Source organism: Sarcophilus harrisii, chromosome 2 (genome assembly GCF_902635505.1).
Source record: "Sarcophilus harrisii chromosome 2, mSarHar1.11, whole genome shotgun sequence".
Lineage (NCBI taxonomy): Eukaryota > Metazoa > Chordata > Mammalia > Dasyuromorphia > Dasyuridae > Sarcophilus > Sarcophilus harrisii.
This window is the reverse complement of record NC_045427.1, coordinates 629,390,256-629,400,484: the sequence shown is the minus strand read 5'-3', so window position 1 is coordinate 629,400,484 and position 10,229 is coordinate 629,390,256. Positions and strand designations below refer to the sequence as shown.

Here is a 10,229-nt window from a genome sequence, read left to right as displayed (position 1 = left end):
CGTGCCTGGTACATAAGTGCTGGGTGACTGACCAGAGCCCGTCCCTTCCGAGCCCTTCTTGCATCCTCTGCACCCCCTCGTTACCAGCAGGTACTTTGGGTGACGGATTTAGGGCCACCCCAAGGCGGGGGAGCTCCCCGAGGGGCACCGTGCCTGGTACATAAGTGCTGGGTGACTGACCAGCACCCATCCCTTCTGAGCAAGAGCCCTTCTTGCATCCTCTGCACCCCCTCGTTACCAGCAGGTACTTTGGGTGACGGATTTAGGGCCACCCAGAGGCGGGGGAGCTCCCCGAGGGGCACCGTGCCTGGTACATAAGTGCTGGGTGACTGACCAGAGCCCGTCCCTTCCGAGCCCTTCTTGCATCCTCTGCACCCCCTCGTTACCAGCAGGTATTTTGGGAGACGGATTTAGGGCCACCCTGATGTGGGAAAGCTCCCTGAGGGGCACCGTGCCCCCCGCCCTCCTTGCCCATGTGTGGAACGAATGAGTAAATGAACAAAGAATCAGCGGCCGGAGACCGAGAGGCTCTGCCAGGAAATAAGAAGGAAACTTGAAATGCGCCCAACAAATTTAATGAGTTCAAACCATACAAGCTCCAAGATACAAAATGGCAGACACAAGGAGAGCACATCTCAGGAGGGAGGACGGGAAACACAACGGGGACACACCTAACGGGCTTCTCCCCACATCGGGGTCGCTCGAGGCTGCTTCGGGAAGCCGGGTCCTGGGCCCCCAAGGAGCCAGCCCCTCACAAACATGGGTTCACATGCCTTCTACCCCCCTCCCCACCCCCAGGACCGAGCGGCTCGGCCTCCTACTCCCGGACATAAATTCTCGTGCACACGACGTCGTCGGCCCCAAAAGTCTGCAGGGGGAAGAAGGAGAAGCGGGAGTCAGCGCAGAAGGGGGGATTCTGGTAAATGACGCCATCCCTGCCCCTGGGGAAGTCCGTCTGCCCGGCTTCTCACGCAAAGGGCAGAGACAGAGGCCTTGGGCAGCGGGGTGAGGGCGGGGGCAGAGACGGAGAAAGGGCTCCTCTGTTCCCTGGGAAGCCCCCCCGCTTTACCCCCCCGAGAGGGAGAATCTGGCCCCTGGCTCTTGTGACGGGGTCCCTTCTGTTCTACTTCTGCTCTCTGTGCTGGCTGATCCATCCCCCAGCCTGGGTCTCGTGGGCTCAGAACCATGGCTGGGAGAAGACAGAGGGGCCAAAGGAGGCGGCTCCCAGGGTCCAGCTAAGTCCCTGCTTCCTCAGTCATGGCTGTGAAAAAGCCCAATTTTCCTTCTCACTCTGAAAACCCCGAGGGCCCAAACCTAACCTTGCCTTTGCATTCAGGAGACAGCAGCAGCTGGGGGGTCACCGAGCCCTCACTCGCCATCCCTCTGACCTTGGGACAGCCCTTCCAGCTCCCTGATCCTGGGCCCGGCCTCCCCCTCTGGGTCTCAGCTTTCCCACACCCTACAGAGGACGGCAAGGGTCCAGGGCTGCCTCCTAGCATCTCTTCCACCTTAAAACATCTGTAAGGGGCAAAGCCCGGGACAACCCAGGGGATTATAAACTAGAAATCATGATTTATGCTCACGGGAAAATGCCTTTACAACAGGAGAGCGAGCAAGAGGTGAGTGGGCCCCGGACATAAAACTAACTGAAGGGGTCTAGACAGGGGAGCATGGAAACGTGCAGTGTCCGAGAATCACTCTGCAGACTCCTCCTCCTTTGCCACCTTGAGCCTCATTCCCCCAACTCCCCCCTACCTTCTCTCCTTAGGAAGTAAACTCCTTGAGGGCCTGTCGTGCTTATGTATCTACGAGGTCCCAATTAGTATAAATATGAATTGTTGATGGAATACATATTTCCATTGGGCTGAAAGCAATTTTCCTATTTCAGATAATTATAACTTTAGCAGCATGAATCTGAATACACGTGGGATTCATTATGTGCATCCATTTGGGTCTAGAATTCATTTCCCCAGGACAGAGCACAGAGCCTGACATATAGTGAGCAGAATAAATACCCTGGCTGTTTGTATCAATGTTCCAATTCATCCATCTCCTACCTGTCTCCTACCTACCACACCGGCCCTCAGCCCCAAGACTAGAATTTCAGGCCCCATCTCTCATTCCTAACCTGACAGACCGTTATTTAATTCTAGGCCTCAGTTTCCCCATCTATAGAAGGGGATGTGTGCTGGACTACTTGACTCTGAAGTCCCTTTCCAGTTTAAATCTATAATCTTAAAATATTTAATCTGTTCCCAAAGACAACTCTCATTTACAGTTGGTCTCCTTCACCCATCCTGCAGCTGACACATGGAAAAGAACACACAGGGGAAGGGGGAAATGCCCTTGGAGTCTTTAGAGTCATTTTTAAAAACAGAGCTCCAACCCACCAATTAATAACCACCCTCCCCTAAGGCCATTATCTGCCGACCATGGTTAAATGGGCTGGCCTACCCTCATTCTAACAAAAAACGCTTGTTCAAAACGTGAATGAGGGAAGGATGGGAAGATGACTCCCAGCCCAGCGGGCCATCCCAACCCGGCACTTCCAGTCTCAGGCCCAAGGGCCCGATGGCGTAGACAGCCAGCATGTCACAGAAGAGTCAGGGTGACTCTGCCTGGAGGGGGCATTCTGAGTCCCATTTTCCAGGAGGCCGAAAGCAAGAGGGTCAGCTGAGTGACATCGACGAGTGACCATCCAGCAGAAATGGGGAGCTTATTCACTCCCACTGGGAGCAGCTCCTTGGCAATTCAGAAGCGCCTCCGTAATAAGGCGCCAATGGGACAGTCTGTCCCTTACGGATCCTATTGTTGGGTCAGGCAGAACGCACCCTAATTCCTCCTCCTCTGGGGACCCCCCATCTCTAGCTCTGAGATGGTTCCGGGTCTGACACTTATGGCCCCTGCCTAGGTCAGGATCGATGAGGGAACCCACTGGAGAACAGGGAAATGAGTCATAAATGGTCTCGTTCCAGATTCCACTGTCCCCAAGCTATCAATACAGGAACCCCACCCAAACTTCCAAGGCATTACAAGCTTCGGATGATTCTGCACTTGCTGCCTCCACTGTGAACGAGCTGTTCTGTAGAACCGCTCGATGAACCAACATTTTATTCAGTGCCAGACATTGTGCTAACAGGGGACTTTTTTTTTTATGTCTGTATCCTTGGGAGATAGCACAGTGTGTGGTAAACAGCAGGCACTTAATAAATGCCTATCCTAGGGAAATGAATTCTATCGGGCTTGGAATTATGAGCACTGCATTCAATCCCAGTTCCCCAATTAGCAGGTGGTCCACGAGCAGGTCATCTCCTATTTATTCTCCTCTGCAAGATGGAAAGGGACTTACGGGGCCCTCACTGGCTCCTTACAGGGCTCAAGGAGATGTGTAATTGGTATTCATCTTGTACAGCAAAAATGGAAGCGAAGCCAGAAGCTGCTTCCCCGGGAGCATCATTTACCCTCCTACTGGCAAGGTGACCTCTAGCTGTTCCTGCCAAGAGACGGCTACAAACGTGACAAGTCACTGGTTAACCGAAGAACAAACGGAGCCGGGGAAAACCGGTTCCAATAAACTCCAAGTCCCATCACCAGCCCAGCCTCCCGGTCAGGCTCTTACGCTATGCTCTGAGAGGGCAGTCAGGGCTCTTTCACCCCAGGCTCAGCTCTTGGGGAGGTACCGACTGGCGGGGCTAATGCAATGAATGCTAGCCGTAGGGTACAGAGACCTGGATTTTCTGGGGACCCTGGGCGGATCACCTCCCTTCCAATCTCTGTTCCCTCTTCTGCCAAATGGAGATAGCACTGGAGTACCACCCCCCCCCCCCGGTGATGGGGTGAGCAAAGTGCTTTCTATAATTTTAATGAGCTACAGAATTAAAGGTGGCTGTTATTAACTGCAGAATGGACTGCAGTTCTCTCCCCATTTCCCATCTGCTGAACGTCCACTGCATTCTCTACAAGTGATGAGGTTTATCAGGATACAGTGAGTTCACTTCTCATGAGACAGCTTCTGACAACCCTATCTTATCCTTGGGAGGTGGGGGGAGATGTGTGGAAGCAGGGAATGAGAGAGAAAGCAGAAGGGATGAGATGAAGAAAGGGACAAAGAAAGGAGGAAGAGAGAGACTAAGAGAAAGAGGGCAGGAGGGGGAGAGAGGAAGATGGAAAGGGAAGGAGGAGAGCGAGGAAAGAGAGGGAGAAAGAAAGGAAGGAAGGGAGAGAGAGAAGGAAAAGGAAGGAGATAGAGAGGGCAGGAGAGGGAGAGAGGAAGATAGAAAGAGGAGGAGAGCGAGGAAAGAGAGCAGGAGAGAGAAAGAAGGAAAGAGGAGGGGAGAGAGAGAGAAGGAAAAGGAGGGAGTGAGAGACTAAGAGAAAGAAGGCAGAAGAGGGAGAGGAAGATGGAAAGGAAGGGAGGAGAGCAAGGAAAGAGAGGGAGAAAGAAGGAAAAAAGAAGGGAGAGGGGAGAGAGAGAAGGAAAAGGAGGGAGAGAAAGAGGGAAAGAGAAAAAAAAGGAGAAAGAGAAAGGAAAAAGAGGGAAGGAGAGGGAGAGATATAGAAACTGGGGGAGAGAAAAAGAGAAAGGGGGACAAATAGGTGATATGACAAGAGAAATAGGTCAGACAAAGACAGAAGTGAATAAGACAGGGGCAACCGGATGAGTGGAAGCAGCAGGAGCAGGGGGATGAAGTCAGTTTAGGTCCCACCACAATGAAAGTGGCCGGGAAACGTCCGCTTCTAAGAAGAGCCTTACCAAAATCAGCTCGTCATTGGCCAGCTCCCGGGTCCAGTATGTCTTCGGGCCATCGCCCTCCACCAGAGTTTGTGTGCAGTAGATTTTATTTTCATTCTCCCAAGTGGGCAAACTCTGCAGTCAGAAAACATTAGCACCATCAATTCTACTTAGCAGCGCAGGGCCAACAATGAGGGCTCCGGAGAGCGATGGCTGCTGGGGGGCACAAGCACACAATCAATAACAAGGGGGGCCAGAAAGGCACCTTGACAGAAGGGTACAAAACCAAAATGAAGGCTGGTTAAGTGGCTTGTGGCAGTACAAACACGCTTAGAGCAGAGGGAGATGGATGGTCCACAGTCCTCAGGCACAATTTACGTCTTGAAATACAAATTAAGAAAATGCAATTTTTCTTCTTAAAATACACGAAGACAGCCCTCTTTAAGGCATGTAGAGGCTTAATTAATGCCAGTGCACATAAGAATCAAAAACTGCTCAAGCCAGAAGAAACTCAAGAGTGTTTTATGAGCCAATGACCCAAGAGCCACCACCCTCCAAGCCGTAAGAACCATCCTTTAACTGTATGGGGGATCTCTTTTTTGACACCTAAAATATTTTACTTTGCTGAAAACTCATTTTTACTATTTACTCTTTTTTTTTTACTAGTAGTATTTACTCTGCACTCATTCTGGGCTAAGCAAAGCCTTCTCTGGGAAACCTGGGCATCCGAGAGTCTTGGAAAAGCCCAGGGATCCCTTCCTGGGTACCAGAGATGGCCCGAGGAGAAATATCGGGCTCCTTGCTGGGAGCGTAAGAAGGAAGAATGGTCCTGGCAAGGATGGCCGGGGGAGATGATTTCTCTTGTGCTGCAGGAGGACGATGAGGTGCAAAGGATGACCCCCTCTGTTTTGCTTCCCCAGCGTTGTATTATTATTCTACAAAGCAGGGGAACAGCTGGGCTTTGGGGATGGAGTGAAGGGGGGGATATGGGAGAGCAGTAATGAATGGACACATAATCTCTTTATAACTAACACATGGGAAACATTCATTAGGCAGCATCAGGGGTGGGAGGGGGGTTGGAATAAATAAAGGCCCGCTCTCCAGACTGTGTGCCCTGGGAAACTTTTATATCAAATCTGGCCTCCCCACCTACAGATTCCTCAACAATGTGTCCAAATTAAGTCTCTTTTTGCTCTTATTAGGCAGATTCTCCATCCAATTTGGGGGCTTTTGTTCTAACTTGACGAGACTACTCTCTATGTGAACAGTGATTTAACTAGGACTTCAGACTCCTAACCGATGGCACTTACAGCCTGTAACATGTTTTTAAAGGTGGAAAGCAAACATTTAAAACTGAGTAAGGTTGTTTAGCTGCATCCCATGGCTTTGGACGCCAAGGAACAACTCAGTCGGAGGGTAAATAAATAACTTCGCACTCCGGAGAAGTTTGTTTCTTATTTTCTTTTAAAACAGCACTATAAAGTCCTTTTCTTTTTTAAAGGGGAAGGGGGAGTCTGTTCTATCAACCTTCAAATAATGGGGAGTTGGCCCAATTGCTTTTCCATCTGCCCTAGGAGGCTTTCATTAAGCAGGAGCAGAGCTCCCTTCCCCTTACAGGAGGAGGCAGGGCCAAATTCAATTTCGCCTTTACAAAGACAGAAATGAAGGTGGCCGAGGATTTTTTATTTCCCGTATTTGTGGTTTAGTCTAAAGCTGCTTTAGAACCAGTGGGGAAGAAAGACGAGATATTTAAACACATCCCCCTCTTTGATTCTTTCTTTTTCAAGGATGAGCAGCCAGGCTTTTTCAGACTCCTAGTTTTTTGGCATTTAGAATGCATAATATCAGGCATTTTTTTTTTTTTTTTTTTTTTTTTTTTGCATCGAGGGAAATTTACCCCGTGGTCCACCCCTCGCTGACTGTAACTAGATCCAAAAGCATTCCTCCAACACATTCCTAGCCAAATAGGAGGTGGGGAGGGAAAGGGTGAACCATCATTTACACCTGCGAACAAGAACAACATAATAAAGCTGTTTAAGAATAGTCACTTGGGAGCCTGGGTGGAGAAAGACATTGAAAAGTTGAACTTCGGTGGGAAAAAAACTATTCCGCCACAAGACCCCAATATTTCACGGAAGAAGTTGGTTGGAAGTAAAAAGAGGCAGTTCTCCCTCTGGCTTCAGGGACACCTCCCCTCCCAGTCTGGGCTTGGGCGTAGAAAGCAGAGGACACGGGACCCTTTTATAGGTGACAAAAAAGGCCTTTAAAAAGCTCATCCGGCCAGCGAGGAAGGACCGAGACCGGCTGAAAGTCGGGTCCGAAGCGTTTGCCTCCCCCTCCCCAAACCCAAAGCCTGAAGATTACAGAGCGAGGGTTAGGTGGGCTGGCTCAAGCTGCGGGGGACGTCTTGGCTCGGGGAGCCTCGGCTGGCTAAAGGGGAGGGAAGGGAGTGACTCGCGGCTCCAGGCACCCAGGACCGAGGCTGGGGCAGAGCCGGGCGACGAGCGCGGATCCGGGGAGTGGGCTCCGCCACTTACGCTGTGTCTCATCCCCCAGCCCCTTTCCCGCACTGAAAGTGGATGACCTGGCTCCGGGGTCCGGCGCCCTTGGTCCCCACCCACCGGGGTCTCCTTACCCGGCACTTGCGCCCATCCACCGTCTCCTCATCGAAGCCCTCCCCGACCTTGAAGTTAATCTCGGTGGTGCGCACGGTGGTGGCGGTCTTGATGTAGAACTGGTCCCCGTCCTGGCGGATCTCCACGTGCGGCTTGGAGGCCGCGGCCACGGCCACCTTCCTCAGCATGGCGTTCACACCTGGCCCCGGGGAGGGAAAGGAGGGGGCTGAGCTCGGGTCGGTGCGGGCAGGGATAAGGGGGGTTAGGGAGAACGGGGCGGGGGTCTCGTACGGGGGCCCGGTCCGCCTCCCCAGAGCGCCCGGCCCCGGAGGGAAGGGACGGTCCGGGCTACAGACGGTGGCCGGGCGCTGCAGACGCGCCTCGCCCCAGCCCCCAGGCTCCGGCTCGCGGGGAAGGGGCTGCCACCCTCCAGCCCGGCCGGCCGTCTTACCCAGCGCCTTGAGGAGCTCGTCGAAATTCTCGCTGCTCCGCATCTTCCAGGTGCCAGCGAAGTTGGGCATGGCGTCGGGCTGGGCGAGAGGCCGGTGCACGGGGCGGGGGAACTGCGGGATCAGAGCCGAGCGCTCGCTGTGAGCCGACTGCGGGACTGCGCCCAGCACCCGCCGGCCCCGAAGTCACTAGCGGAGAGCCCCCACCCCACCCCCCGCCCCGCCCGCCCCTGCCCCCGCCCCCTGCTCCCTCGGGATCCGGCTGCGGGCCGCACGGCCGCCCCGCCCCCTGCACGCGGGGCGTGGAGAAAGATGGTCCGAGGTCTCTAGCTCTCTGGACGACCCTTAACCTCTTGGTACCTCAGTTTCCTGACGTGCAAGACAAGGGAGTTGAATTTGATGCCCTTTAAGATCTCTAAGTCTAGGATGCTCTGATGAGTCCCCCCTCCCGCTCGGCTCACAAACAAGGGGAGGGGACCCCTGCGGGTCGTTCCTCTCCCGAGCTGTAATTGGGCGCGGGGTGGGGAGCAGAAGCGGCCAGAACACCCCTTCCTCCCTCCCCAGCCATAGACGCTGGCTGGACTACTGCAATCGTCTCTGGTGCAGTAAAGTGCCCTCCACGGGGGGGAATCCTGCGTGTACGTGACCACTTTCTTCCACTCGGGGTTGCGAGAGTCCGCAGCAGGCGGGGGACTTTTGGAGATAATTGTAGATAATTGACCAGTGCCCGCAGCGCTGCCAAGTCCCCGTCCCCGAGTAACCAGAGCCCCGGTGACCCGGGAATGGCCCCCTCGTGGAAGACAGCAAGAGATGAAGGAAAGGGGTCCCCCCAAAAGAGGAGCGGGGGGTTATTGATAATGCAGGAAGAATGCCCCGACTCGCTCCCCCGGCCCACAAACCCGCCCCACCCATCGAAAGACAGCGGAGCCCGGAGCCCGACCCCTCCGGCGGGGAGCCGCCGGCCAGCGCTGGCGTCCAGCCCGCCTTCAGCCTCCCGGGGCAAAGGGCTCTTGGCTCGCGGACCCGCGTGGGTGCTCACCGGGGTCTCGGGTGAAACGGGGCCGCTTGCGCCCTGCGCTGCTGTGCGAGGCGCTCGGGCTGCTGCCGCGGCTGCTACTGTCCAGGGCGGGAGAGACGCGCCCCAGAGGCCGCGCACGCACTTCCGCAGCCCCAGATTCTTCCCCAGGGGCGGGCTCAGGGGGCGGCCTCTCTCCCTTGCACCCGGGCCTTGCCAGGGTGGCGCCGGCACCCACTCGGAGCCCAGCAGAGCCCGCCCTGTCTGGTCCTTCTGTCCCTGGAGCGCGGGCACGGAGGCAACGTCTCCTGCCAGTCTGCTTGCTCCGAGAGCTGCTCGGGAGGGTGAGATCTCCCCCATGGCTTCTCCCCCGGCCCCAGTGCACCGGGTTTCACCCGCTAAGCTCCGGCCACAATTTTCTCCTGCAATAACCCCGCCGCTGCAAACCTCACCAGTGCAAAGTTAGAGCATGAGCCAGGAACATTACTGGATTAGAACGCAAAAACGTTTGCATTTTCCTTTTTTTGCAAGTCGCTGTGCAAAGTCTTTGGGTGAATTTGGGCAGATGCAATTCGCTCCATTTCCCCTCCCTGCCGGCCTGCCCTAAATCTGCGTCCAAACCTTCCCTCACCCACACGAGTGGGAATGCAAACCAGTGTCTTCCTCCAAGGGAGTCTGCATTCATTGCTTAAAATCGTGCAAAGATGTCTCCTTGAGGTTAACATTTAAGGTTCAGAATTCGTTTCGGCAAATATCTAGCAAGCCCTTAGCAGGTGCAAGCCTCAGGGCTGGGCGCTAGGGATACAAAGAAAATAAAAGAAATAGATCCGGCTCTCGGGTCAACAGTTTACGGAGGTGCCGGAGAGGAGGCAATGAGCATTTATTAACACCTACTAAGTGCTAAGCTTATTTATCCTCCTATTATTTTACAATCCCGAGGGTTAAGTACTGCTTTATGCCCCGTTTTACAGATGAGAAAACTGAGGTAATTTGCCCAGGGTAACACAACTAGAGGCTCTCGGTTAGTGACTCCAAGGGCCGGCAAGTGCCGGGCTCACTCCCGGATCGGGCTCACTCCCGGATCGGGCTCACTCCCGGATCGGGCTCACTCCCGGATCGGGCTCACTCCCGGATCGGGCTCACTCCCGGATCGGGCTCACTCCCGGATCCGGCTCACAGCTTTGGTAGCGCTGAGCTCAGTTCTGGGCTCCAGCCCTGATGTTGCACCCACTGGTTGCCTCGGTACCTCTGGGGGCACGGCCGGGGAGGGAGGGAGGATGGGGGATGTACAATAAGTGTGTTACAGAGTAGATAATGAAGAGAGGGAGGGAGAAATCCAGATGCTGTAGGAAAATAGTGGGGAGAAAAGAAAAAAAAATAGTCCGGGCCCAGGGTGCTCCCTGAAGAAAGATTCTGAC

General features: G+C 54.3%; 1 protein-coding gene across 2 annotated transcripts; it reads right to left on the bottom strand.

The window, feature by feature from the left end:
- Window positions 1-559: 559 nt before the first annotated feature.
- Window positions 560-8,951, bottom strand: CRABP1 (cellular retinoic acid binding protein 1). Of its 2 annotated transcripts, none has more exons than XM_031956778.1 (5): window positions 8,836-8,951; window positions 7,799-7,910; window positions 7,368-7,546; window positions 4,754-4,867; window positions 560-868 (listed from the first exon to the last, which is right to left on the bottom strand). In XM_031956778.1, the coding sequence occupies exons 2-5, from the start codon at window positions 7,866-7,868 to the stop codon at window positions 818-820; spliced, it is 414 nt and encodes a 137-aa protein (XP_031812638.1). In that variant the 5' UTR covers window positions 7,869-7,910; window positions 8,836-8,951; the 3' UTR covers window positions 560-817. The 2 variants fall into 2 exon arrangements, with proteins under 2 accessions (XP_031812638.1, XP_031812639.1); XM_031956779.1 differs by lacking the exon at window positions 8,836-8,951 and adding an exon at window positions 8,157-8,221.
- Between the last annotated feature and the right edge of the window lie 1,278 nt (window positions 8,952-10,229).